Source organism: Rissa tridactyla, chromosome 18 (genome assembly GCF_028500815.1).
Source record: "Rissa tridactyla isolate bRisTri1 chromosome 18, bRisTri1.patW.cur.20221130, whole genome shotgun sequence".
Classification (NCBI taxonomy): Eukaryota; Metazoa; Chordata; class Aves; order Charadriiformes; family Laridae; genus Rissa; species Rissa tridactyla.
Window position 1 is genome coordinate 3,455,522 of NC_071483.1, and position 24,209 is coordinate 3,479,730.

A 24,209-nucleotide genomic window follows, 5' to 3' on the forward strand; every position below is an offset into this window, starting at 1 on the left:
TTCTCCACCAGTTGTAAAGGGTGTCACATAGACTTGACATTTTATAGACACTTTCCATTCAAAAGGTTTGGAAGCTTTAGAAGGTCACTTGAAAGCAAACTGTTTGCAAGAACTGAAAATAGAGATGATAAACATTCTATGGGGAAGTATTTGAATTAGAATCTTGTTACTTTCTATTTTTAATTAATTAAAAAAAGTCTCTCTGTTCTACTATACAAGGACCCTTTATGTTTCATGTTCAATTTGCTTTGTTGCTTGGACTTGTCCTCAAGTACAGTTGACACTGGTTTCTTTATTACATTCAGTTTAATGCAATTAACCAGCTGTTAAATATACTGAATTTTCAACCTGATCCTGTTCTGAGATAAATGAGTACATGTAATAATACATGCCATAGAGTTTACTGACAAGACACAGACAGTTTGCCATGGCAAGATAATATGTAAAACATTTGAAAAAAAATAACTAAGCATTCCACTGGACATTTTGCTTTAGCAGACCATTTTATCATCAGGACCCTATTTATAAGACCAAAAGCTTCAATTTATGTTAAAGAGAAATTCAGATAATTTCTTACATGATTCCTGGACTTTAAATGTGCGGTAAAATAAATATTTGTTCTCCCAGTTCCCAGTGTGCCATTATAACTGTCGGAAATACTTCGGGGCCTTAAGTGCCAAGAAAACTTTCCACTGAGCATGGCAGTCTATATTTGATCCCGAATTTCCACTTACATTCATCCACGAGAACTAGGGTGAATTGATTTTTAGCTTTTCCATCTTTCAGCTGGGCTGTGTACATCCCTTTATCGTCATTACAGAAATTCTGGATTATCAGTTCTACAAGACCTTTTCCTTTAACAAAATTTATTTTATGTGTCTGTGAAAAACAAAGGAAATATGATAAACTGAGAAGTTTTTCCACAGCAAAACTGTTCCAAGATCCTGGCATACCATCTTCTACAACATGCAGACATTACAGTCCTTTTATATATGTATCCTTATATACTTCCCTCATTTTACAGGAGTAATGAAGCTGATGCACTCTGATATTCTATATTCTGGGATTCATCTATTATTTGTTTATATATATAGCTATAGTAGAATTGCTTGCAGCAGAACTTTTCTCTGGGAGAAAGTTTCTGTAAAACCACATAACACAATACATTCTTTCTTGTTGGATATTACAGACTTTTCAGCTTACCAGAATCTGTGTGAATTTTAGTATAATAGAAGTGTTGCATTTAATTACACATCTGTGGCATGTAATTGCATATTTGGGCAATGATGAGTAATATTGCCACCCTCTTGACATCATGCAAGCACTCCTGAACCTTTTATACATACACCCCGAAACCCGCCAGACGCTTAAACGTAAATATCATCATTATGCCTTACCACCTTGTTTGCTCTAAGCAAATATTATCATTATAAAGAGCTTGACAAACACTTTGTAATAGTGCGTGACAGTTCTCCAGCGTAGAAAAGACAGTTCTTAGAACAGACAAAGCCTTCAATAAATTTGCTACACATTGCTTTAAAAAACCCCAACATTGCAATAACAGCTCTGGAATTCTTTGGCCAAGTCCTACCCCTTTGATATATCTGTGCTTTTTGTTATCTTGGCATTGCTACACTGCATTTAACTGACAGGCAAATGATTTATATTGTTCTTCATTCTCAACTGTTCTCCCCTCTGGTCCTGTCATTCCAAATACTTTTTAAATGTTATAATATTAACTTGATATGGGAAGACAAGAACGAGGCTAGAATATTTTTTTTAAATGTATCAGAAGGTTGGAGTGCACTGTAACACATGATGTGGTATTAATTCCAGTGCCTCAGACTAAGAAATAAATCACTTTCATCTGCTCTTAGAATTCATGAGATTTATCAGTATTCAGTTCAGAGAGATAGGGTGGAAAGCTTGCAGCTTTGCTTGGTAAAGCAGGAGAAAAATACCCTGTCTCATTGTGAGAGATGGCATTTCTTTTAGCATCCACTGAAGTGAGTCGAGTTTGTTCATCCAAGACAAAGCTCGCTCTTCTGCACAGGTGCCTTTGTAGTATCAGATGAATTACACATGACTGAGGTTTGTTGTCAGAAAATTCCCTTACAAAAAGGAAGTCTCTGCTGCGGCCAAGATTGTCGGCAGCAGCCTCTCAAGAGGGGGAGGTAAAAGGAAAGCTGGATAAGGAGGGGCTTTTCTCTGAGTTACCACTGGAGGTTTTGCTGGCCATAGCACTGAGGAATATTACACTGTCTTTAACTAACAGCATCAATCCTAGGGCTGGACAGCTTGAGAATCAGACAGTTTGGCTTTCTATTTATGCACAGTGGAAAACCAAGCCCTAGGGTCTTCCAAAAACACACATCAAAATATCTGATGGGAATTTAGAAAACTGGGTATGTACCCATTTGCTCTATCTCCCTGTTCAGCAGGGGGAAAGTAAGTCAGAATTAAAACCAAAACAAACCAAAACATACTGGAGTGCTTGTAAGCTCCTTGTCATTGAAGATTAAATGCAGCTCTGCATTTGGTGACAGCTTTTCAACCTCCAACCATAGCCTCACTTCTCCTTTCTCCAGAACATCAATGTTCCACCCAGATATCAGCTTGATCACTGGAAAACAAAGCAAACCACGGAGGGGAATTCATAGGCAAACCACAGAATTTGGCTCAGCCAGGGTTATGCCAGGGTTCCCCTTTCGGAGTCTATACATCTGGTAGTGGCTTCCTACTGGTTCAACTTACATGGGTTCCTGATTTCATGGCTACGTTTCAATAACTTGTCCAGATCTGAAATACAAAGAATAACAAGTCATTTAGATCAGTACAACTCAGCCAAAATGAATTAATTGTATTGATTTAATTTAATTTGTTAATGAGCTTTATTTATGTCAAGAACAAGATGATAAGTACAAAACATTCAATAGCAGGGAGGACTAGAAAAGGTTGTGAAGATAATTCTTAGTTATGTCTGAATAAAATGTTGGTTGTATCAATTCAAGAAACATGTTAAAGACGTTTTAAATCACTGTGATGCTGTAGCTGTGGGTGAAATCTGAACTGTAATGGAAAAATGACCTTCCAGGAGCATGGAATCTTTTCCTAGCGGACTGTAAATGAAACTGCCCTTGAGCCTTCAAGGAATGGGAAACATCTTTGTAATGGTGCCACTATCATTAAGTGACATCAGTCACTTACTGTTCCTATACAAGAAACTTTACTCTTAACATCTAATATTAGAAAATTATGGCTCAGTAGTTTTTTGTTCTTGTCAATTACTAGTTTTTACCTTCTTTTGTTAAAGTGCAGCTGGCGGAGATATCGTCATCTACATCTGTGACCTCCACTGAATATATACCCAGATCCTTTTCTGATGGGTCTTTCAGTATAAGCTTAGATCTTAGAAATAAAAATATTAATAATAAAAATTATATTTTCCTCAAAAATTATGCCTTCTGTAACAGAATGCAATACATTCGATACACCCAGGACATCAAGTATAGTACTCATTGTCATTTATATATGACACTGAGGAGCAAGGCAAAAATGTTAGCAATATGATGACAGACACTTCCCTTTTGTGACCTGAAGATTGCATTGAATGCCCCATTTCATGGACACCAGAGCTGAGAATCAGGGACAGAGATTTGCAGTTCAATAGTGTATGTGTATTTTAGCTGAATATTGGAAGGAGAGGGAAGCATTTGTCTTCATGTTTTTCTGTGTTTAATGTGTTCTTTATTTGATAGTCCACAATTAATTTTCTCAATGTGCATTATATACTCACTTATTGCCTTTCTCTTCAACCTGAACTCTGTCAGCATCTGGTGGTCCTTCATAGTCCTTTGACCAGATAAATTCAGAGGAGTCATTCTTTTCAGGAGCTTCAAAAGCCATATAAATGAAGCCCTCTTCATCAACCCCGAGTTCAATTTCATTTGTTCCTGTATGAGGAAAAAAACCCACAAAACATTCCTTACCAAAATAGATCAGGGCTTAGCTTCTGGACATCTAACTCAAAAGAAAAGCCAAAAACACACTCCAAAAAAACACCCCAGAGTGTACAGCAACAGTAAATTAATTTGGGCAGTTTGCTTTGTTAATCTTTATTTTGACTGAGGTTTCTTGCTATGAAACATGTAGCTGATGTTTCATAAAGCAGTCTTTTACCGGGATCATCATAATATTACAGACTGCCATAATCTCATCAATTTTAGTTTCATACCAGGTTTGGTTTTAGCCACCACAGGATCTGAGGGTAGTGAAGGGGGTCCAATTCCAGCCTTGTTCAGTGCTCTTACTCGGAAAATATAGCATTTCCCTGTCACCAGATCTGAAACCTGCAGGTAACAGTGACAGAAATTAACATAAGAGTAAATGGGAAGGAACACTTGGATACTAAGTGCATATACAGACCTTCATGTGGGTGGTGGCTATGGACTGCTTATTTATTTGATTCCATTCCTCTGACCCTTCTTCACACATGTCTACATAATACCCTGTGACTGGACCTGCTCCTGTGTACAGTGGAGCTTCCCAGTGTAGTGTCAGGGATGAGTCTCGTACTTCAGTGCACTTCACATCATAGGGAGGGCCTGTTCAGAGAAGGGCAGGCTGTCAAACAGTAACATTAAAAAATGAAACCGGGTGCACTTTGTGTGAGTTTTAGATCAGAAAGCACAGAGTTTTAAGATAACAAGTGAATAGTGGGTCTACAGGGGATGCTTTCTGTGCTAATTAACTGTAGAGGTAGGTTCTAGAAAAAAGCATACATCAGATGGTTTAACGTTATTTCCTTTGGTGTAATATACAAATACGTTAAGAGTCTTCGTTCTCTGGAAACACTATTAAAAATACCTGGGTGCTGTACCTATGTAACACAGAAATAATACCCTACGTCTGAATCTGAACTTTCCTAGCAATATTTGTGTGCTTTTCTGTACTGGGAGTCACCCTTAGACACATCTATAGTTTTCAGAAGTCCCTTGGATTCACAGAGGAGTGAGGAGATAACTAGTATACCTGGTGATATTTTTCTGGCTGTTGTTTTTACACGAGAGATACCTGGTTCTGGCATCGTCCATTCCTCACATCTGAACAAGTCGCTGGGTTCAGACACTTCCCCAACACCAGCCATGTTCATTGCACAAGCACGGAATTCATACAGGTGACCTTCCTTGAGGTTGCTGACCTTTGGGTTCAGAAGTACAAACATACTATTAGTGCAGCCCTGCATGGTCACAGTCTTGTGAGGGAAGGAAGAGAGTTCTAGACTAGAGGAAGTAGAGGAAAACCAGCTCAACCCTTGTTATAGCTACAGTTCCCACCATGATTAAAGAAGGACAGTGTTATATCTGAAATGAATACCGTGTAAACTCGTTGAGGAATTGGGTGAATATTGACTTCGTGCCAATCTAGTTCAGATGTATCGTGCTGATCTAGGAAATAACCTAGAATCTTTGTTCCCCCCTTGTGCTTCGGGGGTTTCCAGCCGATGGTCATGTCAGCCTTCCCACAGTTGAGAAGAACAAACCCGTGTGGTGCTGATGGACAAGCTGCGCAGCAAAGGGAGAGAGAAAATGGAGTATTGTTCACTGCAGCTTTGGGATCCAGAGATCAGGAAAAGAGATGTAGGTGCGGGATAAACTGGGCTGAGGAAATCTCTGTGTGCTCATATCAGGTGTGATTCTATTTGTGTTAAGGCACTAATACCATTTTTACAGCGTAAAAGTATTTGAAAATGACCAGATTTTTATTTGGAAGCCACAGCAAAAGTCATGGATGTGTCTCAGGATGTTTCTTGCATGTTGCTTTATGGTTTGTGTGACAGAAAAGATGTAAGCAGTGAGTCGGTAAAATGGAGATGAGGGTTAGATACTGGTTAATGTGGTTGTTAGGATTTTGCAGTTGCCCTGGGGAAATTCACAATGCTGATTTCAAGATACCAGCATAATTAAGCACTTAAAATGGTCATTTGTACCACTGCCAAATTAATACTGAAAATGTAACACACTGCTAAGTCAAAATGCTAATTAACTCTGTCCACCCTTGGCAAGTGTAATTGATGTCAGAAGCTGCAAGAAAATCAGTTCTCTGTTGCTTTGCTTATCTGCTCAACATTATTACCACTACATGTAATAATAGCTATGCATGATAGATACATTTTTGAGGGATCTAATTTTTCTGTGTATGTGCATCTATAAGTTACTACTTACCAATAGCTGGCCTTACAACGATAGGATCTGTTTCTGGTGAGCTTTCGCTTAGTCCTGCCTCACTGACAGATTTCACACAAAAGACGTATTCTTTTCCTGGCTGCAGCCCAGGAACAGTAAATCTAGGAGAGCAAATTAATATGCTTGTGTTTGACTGCTCAAAGTACAGGTAAACAGCCTTTTGAACAGATAGCAATACATTTTAATTAGGCATCGTTACTTAAAAAATTATTTGCCATTGCAAATTAAAGTGCACTGTGTCACATAAAATGGCTACCAATAAATCAGACAGTAAGGTAAGTATAGATCAGATAGAGAGGTGGCACACTGTGGCTGGCATTGTCTGTAGAATAAATGACTTTTTAATGGACTTTTTCTGCTTGACATGTGACCCCCACAGCTAGAGAGGTATTATAAATCCTATACGTGATTGACACCAACTTGCTCTACTGGAAAGCAAGCAAAAAGAAGGAATGTGGTTCTGCTGGTGCCACAAGGTCTATCTACCTTCTGCAGATCCAGAGTCTGTGAAGATACACACAGACTTTGTGGTCAGTCTGGCTTTGGATGTAAAAGCGAGACTTTGAGCAATACTTAATTCTAAAAGAGGACGTGGTGTTTGTGTGTGTGCAAGCTTATGTGTGTGCTGTGAAGGAAGTTCTTTTTTTGTCTGAAATATGACTCCAGCCATAAACAGAAGAATCCAAGTTGGCACCCTGTCTTCTCTCAGTGGAGTATAATAGCTGAACTCACTCATTACATGTCACGGGCTTATTATTGACAGTTTGCCATTCTTCTGTCCCAGTCTCCCGACAATATATGTAGTAACCAAGAGGCTCCAGACCATCCTTTAACTTATCCCATTGCAAAACAACAGATGTTTTCGTGTCTCTGAAAGCCAAAACCTGAGATGGTGGAGGCAGAGTAGCTAAAAAAAGAAAAAAACAGAGACAAATAGGAGGTTTTAAAATTAATGAATTAGAAAAAACATTGTAAGTGAGTTGGCCCGTTGATTTATTCACCTTTCCCAGAGCATCATTTTCGAATTAGAGCAAAATACCGTGGACATTGTCCCAGTCTACAGCTTAAATTTTTATGTTTGGGTTTGCTATATCTCATACTCCTCTCCCTTACTGACCGTTGATTCTGAAGAGTTACACATACTTAACCTTCTCTGAAGCAGAGGAGAAAGGAGACTCATGTAGTCACTCTCCCGTAACTTGACTATGAAATAGGACCTGCTTCACTCTTGAGAAAAAAAGGGCAGTATGAATGAACACTGGCCAGTTTTAATATAGGAGAATATAAAAGTAAAAGAAAGAGCGAGTGCTCATCTCTCTTCATAATGGAAACACAGGCATGAATCTTTGCATCTCTTACTGTTGTCAGCTCAGTCTGGGAAGAAAACAAAACAAATCAGCACTGCGAAGACCGCAGTTCTGTCTGAAGCCCCCAGAAACAGGCTCCTTCAGTTGCATCAGTCCTTCCAACACTGATCTGTGTAATCACTCTCTTACGCAGTGCTGGAAGCATACTTGGATTAAACACAGGCTTCAACTGTTTCTTATTTTATTAAATTTAATTCTCCCATCATTGGTCTGTTAGATTTACACTGCACTGACCAACTGCAAAGTGATTAAACAAGGATTTAAGGCTTTAAGAGATTTCCTGGTATCAAAGCAACTGCTGTGTAATCATATACCATGAAGTTTAAAGGAAAGGGAGGGGAAGGGGAACCCCCATGTTACTTTCATAGTAATCTCCTTTTCCATATCGTTGGTGTAGAGCATATTAGTGAAATAATTACCCAGTTTTGCTCCAGCTGTTACAGGCTTACTGGGCAGGGATGGCTCACTGATTCCATACTTGTTAACAGATCGCACGCGGAAACAGTATGATTTTCCTTTAACAAGATCAAAGAGTGCAAATCTTGGGGAATTAACTGGCATATCCAGATTAACCATTTGCCAGGAGTTGCTGCCTGCAATCGACTGTAACGAAAAAGGTGATGATTTACAACTCATGTTGTAACTTGAGCTTAAAACCCTCCTGAGCAATAACAAACCTGATCTTTACCAGAAAGCAGTTAAAAAAAAAAAGAAAACCAAAACAAAAAGCAACAAACAAAAAACCAAACACAAAACATAAATGATGTATTTCTTGCTGATATACCCAAACTTTTTTTCCTTGGCGACAGAGGGCCCCTTTGCAGCAGAAATGGTACAGCAGGAGGAAAATGAGTACGTATGAAAGGAGATGGGTAGAAGATTATAATTAAACAGCAAAATGACTAGCGAGGAACAGGAAAGTGAACTATTGTGCAGTTCTTCACAGCTTTTCCACACTTAAGGGCCGATAGGGCAGGTACAGTCTTCCTGTTAAAACTCTACTACTCTTCTGTGGTTTAAAACTTACTTGTTTATTCTTTGTTAATCATTACTACTTGAGTTGGTGTCAAGAGTCAGAATCATAGCTCAAGTCACTATAGAGCTGGAGAGAGGCTGAGTAAGCCATTTTTGAGCCTATAGTTCTCCAGTTATCAACACAAGGAATAGCCTCGCCTGTGCTATAGACTATCTGAGAAATAAATTATTCTGTTCTGTGATTTCCCTTCGATGCGATATTATTTTCTTACCTTTTCCACATAATAATTCAGTGGCTCTCTGCCTCTTGGATCTGGTTCATCCCAGGCCAAAGACACATAATCTTCTCTGACCTCACTTGCATGAACATTGGTGGGTGGCAAGGGAATTTTAATATGTCCTGTGGGAAGTCAGAATAGGCTATGCTTTAGTTATAATGTGGAAGGAAAAAAAAATTTCTTTTACAATGGATTCCACTTTCCTACTATAAAGTAAGATTCTTCAATATAAAGGAGGAGACTTAAACCCTACGTGGACATACGGGCAAACCAAGATTATTATAAAGGGCTGTGCTATTTAGGATAGTTTCTGATCCTTATGCAGCTTGCAATGATGTTTCACCATATATTTTCCTAAGTGTGTTTTCTCCAGAGTCATGTTATTACAGATCTCATTATTGAATAACAATCGTTTCTCTCTGAGAGAATGCCTCGGTATAAATTTGAACTTACCTTCTAGGTCATCCTTGAGAATTTCTATTGTCCTGCCATCGTCATATGGAATAACTGTAATGTCAAACAGGACAATGTTATCCACTATGAGAAGATGCTTGGCGCTTGTCAAAAAATACAGAGCACAGGACCACGTCGTTTCGTTATATGCATAATTATATACATTTCATTACACATACAATAAAATGTCCTAACTGGTATTTTGATCTTTTTCCATTCAGAATAGTACTAAGGTGGGTTCAACAAAGGCACGGCACAGCAAAGGCATGGCACATTTGTGAGAATGGGGAGGGTGTGGACAAACTGCATTCAGTTATACCTGCAGCCTCCCATTGTACTTAAGGAGCCCATTTCCCTGGTTTTAGTACAAACCTGTCACTCTCTTGTCCTTGCTGGGGTCGTATGTTGTAACTGGATCGCTGGTTTTTGAAGGATGACTGATGCCCTCTTTATTGACAGCCTTTACTCGGAACTGGTACGTCTGGCCTTCATCAAGGCCCAGGACAGGGTATCTGCAGGTTTTCACAGGCTTCTCATTGCATGGGACCCAATCCTCTGACCCAGCAACACACCTGAAATGAAACACAGCCCATGGAGTTCCTTTGTGTTTTTTCCACAACATGATCATGATCTTTTTTTTGCTCAAAGACGATTAACATACAGACCTTTCAATATAGTATCCTAGGATCGGACTTCCTCCATTATCACTAGGTGCTACCCAAGAAAGAATCAAGCAATCTTTATTTACATCATGGCATTTCACGTTGAGTGGGGATCCAGGTGCACCAACTGTTTCTGCTGCAGCATCTATAGAAACACCCAGTGATAGTGGCTAGATTTTTTTCTTCTCTGTACCAAAATTTTCATTCAATAGCTTGATTTTAAGTGTATAAGGGCCTATGTCCCAGCAATACAAGTCCTATTTTCTAATACGTAAATCACTACTGAAAATAAGATTTGGACATTTTGATAATTTTATCCATGCACAAAACTGGGAGATATTTTCTTGTGAATGAGGTTGTGAATTCTTTTATGCCAAGGTATTAGAACAGGAACTTTTGTTCTAAGTAGGATAGAATCCTGCTTATACCTCTAACAAACACATAAGTGGTCTGTTCTTTATATCCATCCAGTGAGGGGACACGGACAGTGTAGAATCCCTCATCTTCTTTGTAAGCACATGACACCGTCAGAGAAGCCTCCCGGTCTTGGTGCTTTAGTTCCCGACGTTCAGAGTTCTGCAGCAACTCACCTGTGAAGCATGAGAAGGGGTAAAGGATCTCCAACTGAACTGGCTGAGTCAGGAGTGGCGTATTTCCAAATGCAAAAAAAACCCACAGAGCAAGACGGGAGGGATCTGGAAGACACTCCTGATATTATTATTATGCCTCCAAGTTACAGTCATGGACTCTGATCCTACTTTGTTGCTGTGCCTCTCTGTTCCCTTTGTACACAAATGCAGAGCAAGAAGCATGGTCCTTGTCCTGAAGAGCTTGCAGTCAAAGTGAAAAAGAGTAATAAAATGCGTCTTCAGATGAATTAGTGAGTAAAAGGTACTCTTCACACCAGCTAATCGGATGCTCTGAAGTCTGCCACATATTATGCCAGCTCTAACTGAGGATACATTATTGCTCAGTACATAGGATCTTTTGTCCAAGTGGTGCTCAAAACCAAGAAAATAGAATGGCACATACTGTGCATTTTGTGTGTATTTACCAGATCTGAGATACAAACTCTGCCCAAATTCTCCTCAAATCACTAAAACACAATAGGTCCTGCTATTTTAACAGCTGATTCTGGCAGAAGTGCTGGAATGGCAAGAGCAGTCTTTTTGCATTGCTTCTCCTTTCCAAAACTTAATAGCACAGAAAGATTACCCGTTTGGCTAAGCTCGACATTCTTGATTGCCAGCAGAACAACACAGAATATCCAAAAGGTGGGTGTTTTTTTTCACTAGAGACCCACTGGCTTTTCATTGAATTAACAAACACTTGGAGCTTTCACTGTATAGAACTAAAGCTCTTAAACTATTCTTATGAGCAGAAATACGTTATTACCTCCAAAACATTAGTGGTAGCATCCTTTTACAAATGAGGAAAACATACAAATTAAATAATAACGTCTGTAGCTTGAGAAGAGTTGAGAGCAGCTCAAGAATCCTGAATTCTAATTCTCTCTGTGAACACTGGATCACAGCAATGAATTCAAACGGTGTATTCATATAGGTAAATGTATATAAACTTATCTGTTGCATACAAACCATCTCTGAACCACATAATGTCTCGTTGGTGTTCAAGTAAATCAGAAGAGAAGTAACAAGAGAGGGTGAAAGGCTCCTTTTCTCTTGAAAATAAGGGTTTCAATGGAAAAGCAAAATCCGCTTCCCTGGCCATAAGGGATCCTATGAAATAAGAGTAAAAGTCAGCATGATAAAGAGACTTCCTAGAGCCTTCCTCCTTGTAGTATTTTTATTATCATCTATTTAGAGTGGTACCTCAGCCTTGCACTTTCCATGTGCAGTTAGGCTAATAGGAAAAGCTATAGCTCTGAAAAAAAGAATCGGATTGCTTTAGGCTATAAAAATAAAAGAAATAATAATAACAACGATCATTTACTCACTTCTGTATATTTCTGAATCAAATCCTGACTCCTTTCCATAATATTCTATAAGACAAGAAGAAAATACATTTAGCATGCCAGTGTTTATCTTCCCCTCAAAAACATACAACGATGCTCAGCAAACTGTATTTTTCCCTCAAATCAGTTTTTAATGTGAACCTTTGAAGTGCCATCATGTGGTAAAACATTAATTCATTTGACAGCTGATGATCTTCACAAACAACTGAGGATGCATCTCATAGGAAATTTTTTACATGGCTATACTAGTATAAGCAATACTGCTTTAAATGCTTATATGCACACGGTTAGATGAGGAGTTGTTTGGTGGTTTTTTCCCAATTTGGGATCTGTCATTTTAAGCTGCACTAGGAAAGTTATGCTCAATAAAAGCACGCATACAGAGAGCTACAACTTTTGTCATATGAGTGTACCAATATGGTACTGTCCAAATGAGAAGTGTGACAATCTAGGATCACCCATAACTGAAATGCTTCAGTTATGTCCCTGTTTGGAGACAGAGCATGACAGCTACTCATTGCCACATACAGCACAGAAAAAGAAAGAAAAAAGCGTCGGTGTCATAAACATTACTGAAAGTGGAATTTGGCCAAACCCCTGGGTTTAAGCAGCGTTCCCAGAGGATGATGTGGGATTCTTGAAGGCTACCAGTGACTGGGACTTCAAGCTTTAACCAAAAGAAAGGATATTTCTCCTGAGACACTGAGGTAGTTCCTAGAGCCAAGGGAAGTGTGTCCCCTACCAAATCACTTGCTTCAACAACTGTGGATTCTTTAGAGGCATCACGCGTGAACAGTGGCCTGCTTCATGTGATCTAGCCTGTGAGAACTGCTGGCATCCCAGCACAAAATGAAATTATTTGGAGCTGAAATCTAAGAGATGACGCACTTAACACAAGATGAAATTGAGATACTTTCTTATCTTTATAAGCCTCAAGAAAGGCACATAAAGTAATGCCTATTTTTTCCGTGAATGGAGTTGGCAGTAGCAGAGCTCACTCATAAGCAAAAGATGAGGGCTGTTAATAGCTGAAGAGGAAAGAAATAGAATTTGCAAGAGGCAAAGCACAGCTTCATCCCCCGTCCTGTGAGACCCTCAGTCATGTCTTTAGGGGAACTGAACTTCTGCTGTAGGAACCACAGATCCCCAAGACCCTCTCCTGGCATCAAGGGCGTTCCAGACAGCATGGGGCTGGGAGAAGAGATACCATCGGACTGCCTGGGGGATGAGGAATGTTTCCAGTGGAGGCAGGATTAAGGCCTTGGTGTAGTCTCTATTTTCAGAATGTTAAACGCAAATAGCAAAAGGAAGAATCATGTTACTGGGATGGTATTAGACAGGGTCAAGGGAGAAGGAACAGTGTGGTCTGCTCACCCCCAATCACAAGGAACAATATTTGCAAGCTGTTTGAAATGCTCGTCAGGCCTGATGAAGGATAGTTTAATCAGGCACTTAGAGGTGAAGAGAGCAGTCCCACCCAAGGTTTTCTATGATAGACTACGGCTCTTATTCTACCATCATGCCTGCTCTCATCCTAAAGATGCTGACGGCAATTGGGAGGAGTATGTGATTATTGCCATGGATTTTTTTTCAGACAGCTGCTTCTGCTTTATGCCAAAGGCCCAGTTCCTGAGTTCTGGAAGTACTATAAGAACCTTTATAGACGAGAAGCTTTGCACACCTGGTAACTTTTTCTGTATTTCCGTGTAAGGGCAAGGGGAATTTAGCTGGGAAGGCTTGCAAATGAAGGTTTTCTGATCTGTTATACGTATCCCTTTAGAATTGGTGTGTGCTGCATATTTCCAGATATGCTGAATTTTGACATTGTTTAATTAGAGGATCTGAAAGATATCATAAACAATACACTTCTATTACAATTCTGGAGTCACATTCTTCTGTACGCATATGTATCCCCGAATGGTATTCAGATGTGATCAAAATATGGCATGCAAAGAATAAGGATGATAACATAACCTGTGACAGAGCCAAGAATGTATTAAAGCACTAACAATAAAGATACTATCTAAACCAAAGAAGACCCGTTCTGTCTGAAAAAATAGTTCAAGCTGGCTTTGCAATTCAGTCAGTCGAAGGAACCCATCTCTTCATGACCAGTAAGGTGTCCAAAGCAAATGTGTCCCCTTCCTATTCATCTGTGACCACTTGAATTATGCCTTCGACTCTGTCAGTCCCACTGAAGCACGCAGTTGTCTACAGTTTTGTGGGTCTATTCTGTTCAGGCTTTTTATGACAAAATTGTTATTTGTAGATATATGTATCTATATATATGAAATGTGAACGTCTAAACTGTGATCCTATGATTGTGCACTGCATAATTCTTGAAGCTTGATATAATTTCCCTTTTAAGTACTGGTAGTTTACTTCCTTCACCATATGTCTGGATTTGACTTGTGCAGAATGTGTATCTACGGAGTCTATAACAGTTATTTTAAGAACAGCACAGATCCAAAGAAGAAAATTTTGTATTTGCTCCTGGTAGTTACTGATTTGAGGGAGAAACAGGGTATTCTATGCAATATTGCACTGAGGAATCCCCTTGAAAGCCACAGTACTTGTTAACCAATTTCTTGCTTTAGAAATGCAGCAGACGCTTTCTAAGCCTGTTACGTATTTAACTGTATGGCTGTTTCATATCAGTCCAGAAGAAGTAAGTACCTAAACTTAGTACAATTTCAGCACAGTGGATGGACAGCTGTGTCCGTATAGAATCTGAAAGATTTTGCCTGTGTCCAGAAGTGACTGAGAAAGAGAAGCCGTTATATCAGCCATATATATATTAGTTAATAGTAGCTAAGGATTATTTTACCCAGTTGTGCTTTTCCCTCACTAATAACTGAGAGAAATTCTCCTCTCCTATTAGCAGAGCACTCACTTTTTTCTCTGTTCTTGCAGAGTGCTTGTATATTCCTATGATATAAAGTATAGCATTGAAAATACTTTGAAGGATCTAAAGAATCTGTACATTTAAAAACAAAAGAACATTTTTACTTACTCCTGACAAGCACTGTAGCAAAGGAATAAGCCTCGCCATATTGATTCTTAACTTCAACACTATATTCAGCAGAATCTTCTATGGAGCATCTGGAAAAAAACATTTCCCCTCCATTTAGGTTTCAGTTATTGTTCATACTTCACAGGACAAATTCGAAGGGGTTCCCCTTTAATCCCAGAAGTTAAAAGTAGATATTGGCTTTTCGTCAAAAAGCTGCTTTTCCTTTCAATTACAAGGACTTCTTAGAGGTCAGTTTTTTTCTCTTGATACCCATAAGCAAACCATTTCAAGTAATGATCAAGCAAAAGCCGTGTGGAACACTTGGTTCCACTGAAGATATGCATGTATCTTTATCAGATGTATAATTCGGGGTCAGAATCCAGAATACTCTCTTTTTGTTTAGCATACACAAACTGGGAGCTGCAGGAAAGCAGGCCTCATTCAACTGAAAAAACAAGTCAGACGGGCACATACAATACCTGCTGATGTGCAGGGTCAGCATCCCAAACTGGTTTTTTATCTGGTATTTTCCTGCTGGGGCTAGGCGAGGATCAATACGGACTCCATTTTTATACCTAGTTGAACACAAAGGAAGCATGCAGCTTAGGAAAGGACGGAGAAATTGACTGGTAAAATTAACACTTTATTTTAAAATTAACCATGTCAAACACAACAGAGGCACAACAGAAGTGAGGAGTAGAAACAATTCCCTCTTTTACAGGTGTCCCACATCAATCCAAAGCAGCCTCGCAGGTAACCTCGATCCCCTCCCATAGTCCTGTGGGTGCTTCTTCCCCAGGGCTGCTTGCAAACTGCCCACGGGCAGCTTAGCATTGGCTTGTTGCGTCCTTCTCAGTTTATGCTCTCTGCTTTGCGGGTTGTGTGAGGGAGTTCGAACAGATGTCTCTTGCTTCTTTGTGTTCACTGGGAATCTGTGGGAGGTTCATATTCTCTTTGCTCTTTAAATAATTCAAAGAGGTTGTTCTGGAAGGACACAGGACATCAGGAGCTCTGACAGTAGTGAAGTGAGCTGCCTACGAAGTTATTAGTAATCAAAATGTTTGCATACTTCAAACCTTCCATGGGAGGAATGGTCAATCGCTTTAACAAACTGATCAAAGTACACTTTGCAAATTGTTTGTTGAGGTGATCTTTCATTTATTTCTGCCCCTCTGTTATTAATGGTAAATGCTGCACTGAGGCCCAGTACGTAACACTTCCTCTTCTGTGGTTTGGTAAATATGCAAAGCTAAGTAAATGAAAGAGTTGGTTTGTATTTTACAAATTGTAGAAGCAATAGCAGTTTAATGCTAAAACTTGCATGGTAGCCAAGGTAGCCAAGCCTTGATGGTGTGTATGTGTGTGATGGTTTAGTGCTGACAATAGATTCTGCTTTCCAAAACTTAAATTCCGAGATTGCCTGAAGGATGGAGGACAGCACCAAAGGAAGCAGGGAAAGCTACATGAACATCAGTCCTATCTCAGAAGGAGTCCCATAGGACAGCCCACTGCCTCTACAGTGCACTGAATACTTAATGTCTTTATGGGTCCTAACAGTGGAAGTGGAGAATTGAAAGTGTTTTATGCGATTTCTGAAGCTCTCCCTTCCTTCTTTCTAGCAGGACACAGATGTTACTCCTTTGGTTGCTTCCTGAAACGCACACAGACTGTTAGCCACATGAGAAGCTTGAGTCATTGCTATTGACCAACATACCAAGTCACCTGTGGCAGTGGGGAAGCCAGGACTGTACACGCCAGTGTCACTTCCATCCTCTCCCAGACTGTATGTACTCTGAGGGGGATCCAGAACATAGGTGGTCGCCCCGAACGCAGCTCAATGTATTCCTTCTCCGCACATGCCTTTTCTACAGCCTATAACAAGGATAGACTAAATAAAGGCAATAGAAAGAGATTATGTCCTAACTACCCAAATTTTTTTACAAAGTGACGTGTGATAATGCGTCAGTGCCAGGAGTATAAGGCCTTATTTCTAATGGGTTTGAGGTTGTCCTGACACCTGGTTAGGTTTAGTATCCTCTCCAGAATGCTAATTAGTCTTGGCAATTATAATCCTGTTGGCGTTTCTGTTACCAATACAGATGTCTGATCTGACCTTCCTCCGAAGGGCCTTCCGGTCAGCTCTCACACGCAGCAGTCTGCAGTTCCGAATAACCTCCTTTTCCAACTTTTCCATGTCATTCCCAAACCGAACTCTCTTTTGCCCCCTTTGTTCTAGCTCTAGGATGGCAGCTTCTCTTCTTGTTTTGTAATCCCTGCAAAAGGATGATACAAATCAGCAAAAGTTAGGATTATGCTTTTTATTTTGTTTTGGTCTTTTTTGTTGTTTTGTAGGGCAGAAACATCAGCTTGCATGCATTACAGGTATGAATGTCAGGCAGTTATGGCTCATAGGAACAGCTGTGCTACCGTGAGATGTAATACTTTAACAGCACATGAAGGGGATCCACTATATGACCACTTTTGATCCCACGTGGGGAACTGGGATAAGGATTAAAGGGAGGAGGGATGTTGCTGACTACTTAGGTTGTTCAGCCATCACAGAAGGATGGACCGCAGGATCATTGACACAATTTTCTAGGAAAGAGGGGGAGTTCAATCCGTTACCTTTTATTTATTAATCTGACTGTGTTTTCCATTTACTCCTGTGAAGCCGGGTTTCTCTTAAGCCCTTGCTTGTGAGCAGGGCAATATTACTCATTATCACAGGTATCAAGGCGATATTATTTAATTTCCTGCATTTTAGTTGAGGTCTGGCATTTTTCTTTTTAAAAGGAGGAACCTCTTGATTGACCTGCTCTTTTTGCTTCCAATGAAATGAGTTGGAACCTGTGACGTCTATATACAAAGGTGATGTTGGATACAACAGTTGCATTCGAGTTGTAATGATTTCTGACTTACTGTGGTATTTCGGCGGTCAAGGCAAGGGCAGCTGCTATCGATAACTCTGAAAGGCTGAAAGTCTCTTCTTCCTCACTTACAGAGGCAGACACACATAAAAGAATCCAGATAAAGTTCCATAATTTCATAAACTCAAAATTCAACAAATCTCTGAATGCTCAGTGCCGAGTGTAGAAAGTCCTGTCTGGACCTGATTTACTCGGCCTGTCCCTAGCTCTGTGGCTTACCTGGTTTTGAATTTTTTCTTTCTAGTTGAGGAGGTCATTTGCAAGCTCTGTTGCCTTTCCTCCTTTTGCTCTTCCTCTCTGTGGTGGAAGAAGGTTCGGGTTCCCATGCTGGGAAGTCAAATATGAACTTTCTTGCTGGAAAAAGAACATACAGTGGCTTTCAAATAAGACATGTTAGAGTTATCATTAAGTCCTGCTTTCCGTTGATGTTCAAGAGCTGTGGATGAAAGCTCATATAATACTATCTTCTGGCATTTAAACTATGAAAAGGGTTTGTTTTGTGATGCTTCTGTGAAAAATGGAGTCAGATGAAGAAATTAATAAGTCTTCAAAGGCAGCCGAAGCTGTAACAGAACAGTAGGTAGGCAGCATTTTCTGGGTAGATTTGTTTTCCTAGGACTGATCTTATGCTCTAAATCTGGTGGATATTCTTCCAGGGAGTTCCATTAGATCAGACCCCCAATATAGCAGGCAGACAAATGAGGAGCACCATGAAAAGGGAGATCAGAGAGACATGGAAGATCAGGGACAAAATAAGGCACGGAACATCAGATAGTGAGATACAGAGGAAAAGGTTAGAATATAAGCAGTCTGGAAAATATATTGCAGGGGTAGCTATGATGCCAAATAGCCTGTGACCTGCCACCCAGATTGTGAATGCACCATGTTCTGACCCTGCCTGGATGTGCCCGGGGCTAGATAAGGCAATGCTGCTGAACCAAACACACAGGCTGCTGTGCAGGAATCACTTGGTGTCTGTGATAGTTGGAAAATCCAACTGGATTTTCTGGAACTAACCAGTTCCAGTTGCAGAGCACTTCTTCAGTCTGTATTCCCATCTGCAAATCTAGGCGGCTGACAAGAACAGTTATAGTTCAGTACTTTAAGAGGATAATGCTTTAACCAGTCCTTTCAGTGCATCATGAGAGATCAGTTGTTTATTCTTAGGTCTTAGAAAAAGGTTGATAAAAACGTCAAAACATTATCCTTAAAGGAGTGACTCAGTAAACGGCAGGATTTTCCCCAGAGTGACCAGAGAAGCCTTCCCAGAGAGATCCCTCTCCTACAGGTGAAACACGGGGAGCAAACATCAGCGCTCTTGGCTCCCATCCATCTCCTGCATTAGCTGCTGAAGAGCTAGGCTTTGGGAATAAGCAGCGTGCTGCTTTTAGGCACTGACTAATGAGTGGCCATTAAACAGAAGTCAATTTTAAAAGTATATCCCTCCTTATCCCATTTTGTTCTGCAATTGGTTCAGAAATGTACAGCACAATCTTTAAACGGTTCAGATTTTCAAGTTGTAAGATCTTAGGTTACTTTGTAAAAACAACTTTGGAAATGTAATTGTTGCTGAGTAACACTTGTTAAAACATACTTGTAAATCTTTCCCTAACTCATGTTCCATGATAGATATTTTCCCAGATAGAAATTTTCCCTTGACGAATTTTACACCTGGATTTTAGTTTTACTGCTTTCTAATCCTAAAATGATAAAAAATACAAAATCCTCAGCTTTTACTAGTAGTACACTTTTCTGTTAATATAAGCAAATTTCTTAAAAACAGTCCATGGAAAAACACAGTTGTAGGAAAAGCAGAGTTGTTGTGGTAAAGCAAAATATCCCAAAATGCAAATGAAAATATGGAATTATCATGATAATATCTCCTCAGTAGACGTTAACTTCGGAAGAAACAAAGAAATGTTGTCAAGTATAAGAAAAAGAAAATAAAAAAGGCTTTTATAGAAAAATATCTTTGTTATTTCATAGAATACTACTCTCTTCAGGATTATTTCAGCTGCAGAATGACTACTGGGCATCAGATCTTTATTCCCATTTTCATGAATAGTTATTGATCCAGGTTAATTTTTTGCTATATAATGTTTTTTATTTTTCCACGGAAAATTCTCAGTGCTTTATAATCTGGTGTTTATTGTAAACATATAGAGTTCTGGTCTGCTAAAACCTACACTTTTCAATCCAACTATGTTTTTTTTTCTAAACAGACCAGTAAACCAGAATAGATTCTTGCGAGAAAACATGAAGCAAAACAGTATTTTCATAAGAGCAACACTGGAAAAACAGTAATGACACTTCAAAGCACATACAATCACGAAGCACAGTCTATTTCTGAAGTGCAAGTCAAATAAAGTGATCGTGCAAAATAGCTGATGCTGCTATAAAGATCTTATAAAATCTTGCTATAAACAGTAGTTTATTTACATATAAACGAAACTCACCCTGTGAAGACTACAGTGAGAGTGCCTGTCCTCGTGAAAGAGAAGGGACAAAGGAGCGTTTCCTTCTCCCTGTTGATGAGACTAAGAATGACTCTCCCCAAAAGAATGTTCCCCATGTTTGAGTGCCCATCCTGGAGTCTTAAATATAGCATCCTACCATGCCATCGCAGTGACAATGGGGAGACCCATGCAGGGCTTACGCAGTTGGAGCTGTTTACTGCAATGGCAACTAATCATAAACTCTTTTTCAGATCGGGCAAATTATTGCCTTTGCCAAATGATATAAGGAAAGACAGGTGCCTCCAAAATTCAGGCATCAGAGTATTGGATTATCCTCTGCTCATTTAGGATAGAAGCTCACAAGGCATCTAAAATGAATTATGAATATTTTAATCTCCTCCTGGAATTTCCCTTGGGTTAACATTGCCATTGCTGCATAATAGAGTGAAATCATTTACTTCGACATCTCTTTAGTGAATGCCAGCTCCAGCCAAATTATGTCAGTGTATAATTAGATCAGGAGCTAACAGCAGCTTTTATGTTTTAGTTGGCTGCAACTATTACACTTTCCTTATTACAGACAAATGAAGGCTTGCTGCCACAACATCAGGTGAGCTTACACATCCAGCTGCCCATGGTGGTATCTAAGAGTCTGGGGTAGGGTAAAAGAACAGAGATTACTGTTTTTCCATTTATTTGAGATAGCCTTGCAGTTTCAGCATTCAGCATAAACTCTTCCCAGCAATGTGAGAAGCAGGAGGTATTTTTTGTGGTTTCAGAAGGAGAAATGAAGGTTTCAAACTAGTGAAGCTCTGAGGCTGCAATACCAGTTTGTGAACCAGATGTTTTCCAGCAACATTTTGTTAGTTGAAGAGTCAGCACATCAGTAGTGGGCTTCTCAGAGCTGCTAGAAGTCTGTAAAGAGGATATGTAAGAGCGTAAAATCGCCATACCGGATGAAGGTGAAGGTCTGTTCAGCCCAGTGTCCTGTCTCTTGAGAGTGGCTTGTAGCTTTTCCTGAGCTGGACACAATGCTTTATTGCTGCTAATAGTCCTGTCCCTGTTAAATTGCCTAGTTCCTTTCTGAACACTTTCTGATTATGGCCTCCACAAGGCCTCGTGGAAATGAATTCCACCGTCAGATTTGGCACGCTTTGCATCAACCTCCCCACATCAGTAGGATCCATTTCTAGGAACCTTTGTTTGCTTCACCATCCAAACAAAACAAAGCTGAAACCCAGCAGGATCAGCACTAGAACTATCAAGGACTTCTGTGTTTCAGACATTCCTAAGAAAGCAATAAACAGGTACTACTGGGCAGGCATGACTGCATACATTTTGGTATAAGCTGAGCTGTCAAAGTGAAGGAACACTTTTATTTCATTGGTTTTGAACAATTGCATGACCATTTGAGTACTTTCCTGAATTTTGTGTTGTGAGAAGTAATGAGTAATTATCGTCTACTCTGCTTAATATTAATAACTCCATACATCTTTGTCGTATCAACCCTCTGTTGTATGTTTTAAGAAGAGTCTTAACTTATGCTCTCCTCATATGGATGCTGACCACTTTTGTCACCTTTTTCTTACAAAAATATCTTATAATCATGTCTCACAGCTCTCATTATCTCACTCTGAGAAGAAAGAAGATATATATTGACATTTTAAATCCTCTGAAGCAGCAAGTGTAAGGCCACTGCTTAGCACTGTGATCCAGCTGCTGCAGTTCTGATGCATCAAACCTCCCCATCACTGACAGCAATCCCGTTAGGCCGATGTGATGTCAGAGCTAAGATATAAAGTCGATTTTATCAAGGTCCTTAATATTTTCAGAGATGCCCCTCAGCTCTGCTTCATTCTGTCTCCAGAATTTGGAGCTTTTAATTTGTTCCTTGAGTAAGATTTTCCTCAAAGGGCTTGTTAAAAAATCATGGGTAATTTTTTATAGTCTTCAAACAGGGCACCTTTCAATGCCAAAACAAATAAATAACAAGGGAGAACATGAGCCTCAGTCTGCAGCAATGTGTTTGCCTCCCAGTGCAGGGATCCTTGGTGAGCTGCTGGTGTGGGGAGCAGCCAAGTGACAGCTCCCCGATTTAGCTAAGAAGACAAAGAGTAATACTTCGCTATAGGGTTACAGCTGCCACCTGCTCTGCTGATATCCTTGTGACAACTGGAACTGCAATGCTCACCTGTCATCGTCGTGACATCTGCTTAGGAATAAGCATGGTGTTTGTGGCGAGGCGCTTCTAGCTTTTATTATCTAGAGCTATCAAAACTGTTACCTGTAAAAGTCAAGATAAATGAGGAACAGTCTGTTGTTAGATACAGATGGTTTGCGTGGGAAGACCTTTGAAACAATGTTGAAATCCTGCTGTTTATCTGAAAATGTCCTTACGCAGAATGAAAATGAGATGATTAGATCCTACTGTAGCTGTTTGCTGTGTTGCATTTTGAAACAAACAAGCCTATCAATTTGATTATGAAAAGCAATGAAGCGGAAGGTCAGCACATGTTGATGGGGGATGGATGAGCACTTTCCTTGCACAGCTACAATAAAGCTCAGTAGCATCAACATCTGTTTCCAAGCTTTTCCACAGAGAAATAGTTTTAGCAGGGATAATCTTCCTGTTAAATTTAAGAGGTGACTCATGAGACAAGAACTGATCTCCTCCTCCTTAGTATATCGAGGCCTAAAAGATAAATATTGATTTAGCCATGATGAGAGCAGGAAACTGAGAATATTGCTGTCAGTCACCTCTTTAAGACATGGCTTACTGAGTCTCTCTCTTGACTGCGTTCCCTATTCATTGCAGTTGCTGCTGTTAGGGGTAGAACAGACGAGGACAGGATGGGACAATAGCTGAGTTGTAAGCCTTTAAGATCATTCCTGCCAAGGCAGCCTTTGAGTGTGGTCAGAGGCAATGTAGCTTATAAAGTGCCTGAAGAAGAGATCAACATCCCAGCTGTGGGACACTTTGCATCTTTAGGCACCTACGTGTATTCTAAAAATCTGGTCCTAGGCTTTCTGTGCCTCAGTTCCCATCTCTCCTCCTGGGGCACCAAGATGATACCTTTATTAAGGGCTGGACATGAATAGACCCTGTGTCAGGGTGTCTGCAGAGGGATGTGAAAAGGCTTTTAAATAGGAAATGTTGTATTTTTTAGCAGCATCTAAAGCTCTCGTAAGGCACCCTTCCCTTCCACACTATGGAGCCCATACTGACCCTCTGCTGAGGGTTATGTTTCACAACATGAGCCAAAATGTTGACATTGTGGCATTTGATTATTGCCTGAGTAGCAGCACTGGGAATGTTGTTGACACAAGATATGCAACCCACAGTCAACTCTGAATAAGGTAATTGGTATCACCGGCTTGAAATGCAGCCTGTCCAGGGGAGGTTAGTGGGGCAGAATGTTACCCCTGGGGTCTCACACTCCTTGGAAACAACACAGCTGGGCTGCTGCAACTCCTGTAACTGCAGCGCTTCTGTGTGTCTTGGTTTTGATGTTATAGTTTGGACACAGAGTACAGGAAACAGCTCAAACGACATTCCACAAAACCTTTGATACTGAATGGTATGAAGTGAAGCTCGCACCATGGAAACGTCCTTCCAGGTTGCTGCCCAGACCATACACGTGTTCATACCTTTCATACCCTGTGCCATGACACCTCTTCACCACATCTCGCATTTTGACCTTTTGGCCTCACATGACACAGCCACAGTGCTTTGATCATTATTGGTGCTGGAGTTAAGAGCTGAACCTTTGCCTGTAAAGTTTCTAAGACTATTCCTTTAATCCTTGGTTGAATCATCCAACCCCTTTCCTTCATAAGGCTATGGTTTATTTGCAAAAT

At 40.0% G+C, this 24,209-nt stretch overlaps 1 protein-coding gene across 1 annotated transcript in view; it reads right to left on the reverse strand.

Moving 5' to 3' along the window:
• Positions 1-20,474, reverse strand: part of MYOM3 (myomesin 3) — a 28,545-nt gene extending 8,071 nt beyond the window's left edge. Inside the window, exons 1-26 of the mRNA XM_054223851.1 lie at positions 20,352-20,474; positions 18,115-18,249; positions 17,888-17,962; positions 17,082-17,241; positions 16,683-16,840; positions 15,448-15,543; positions 14,969-15,057; positions 11,938-11,982; positions 11,579-11,719; positions 10,409-10,570; positions 9,984-10,125; positions 9,691-9,890; positions 9,319-9,372; positions 8,860-8,987; positions 8,032-8,215; positions 6,978-7,152; positions 6,225-6,346; positions 5,377-5,564; positions 5,074-5,200; positions 4,426-4,604; positions 4,235-4,349; positions 3,797-3,953; positions 3,299-3,408; positions 2,755-2,799; positions 2,487-2,623; positions 735-879 (exon numbers count right to left, since the gene is read on the reverse strand). Coding sequence (XP_054079826.1) covers positions 735-879; positions 2,487-2,623; positions 2,755-2,799; positions 3,299-3,408; positions 3,797-3,953; positions 4,235-4,349; positions 4,426-4,604; positions 5,074-5,200; positions 5,377-5,564; positions 6,225-6,346; positions 6,978-7,152; positions 8,032-8,215; positions 8,860-8,987; positions 9,319-9,372; positions 9,691-9,890; positions 9,984-10,125; positions 10,409-10,570; positions 11,579-11,719; positions 11,938-11,982; positions 14,969-15,057; positions 15,448-15,543; positions 16,683-16,840; positions 17,082-17,241; positions 17,888-17,962; positions 18,115-18,221 — 3,241 coding nt within the window. The 5' untranslated portion in view covers positions 18,222-18,249; positions 20,352-20,474. The remainder of the gene's footprint in view (positions 1-734; positions 880-2,486; positions 2,624-2,754; positions 2,800-3,298; positions 3,409-3,796; positions 3,954-4,234; positions 4,350-4,425; positions 4,605-5,073; positions 5,201-5,376; positions 5,565-6,224; positions 6,347-6,977; positions 7,153-8,031; positions 8,216-8,859; positions 8,988-9,318; positions 9,373-9,690; positions 9,891-9,983; positions 10,126-10,408; positions 10,571-11,578; positions 11,720-11,937; positions 11,983-14,968; positions 15,058-15,447; positions 15,544-16,682; positions 16,841-17,081; positions 17,242-17,887; positions 17,963-18,114; positions 18,250-20,351) is intronic.
• Positions 20,475-24,209: the final 3,735 nt, after the last annotated feature.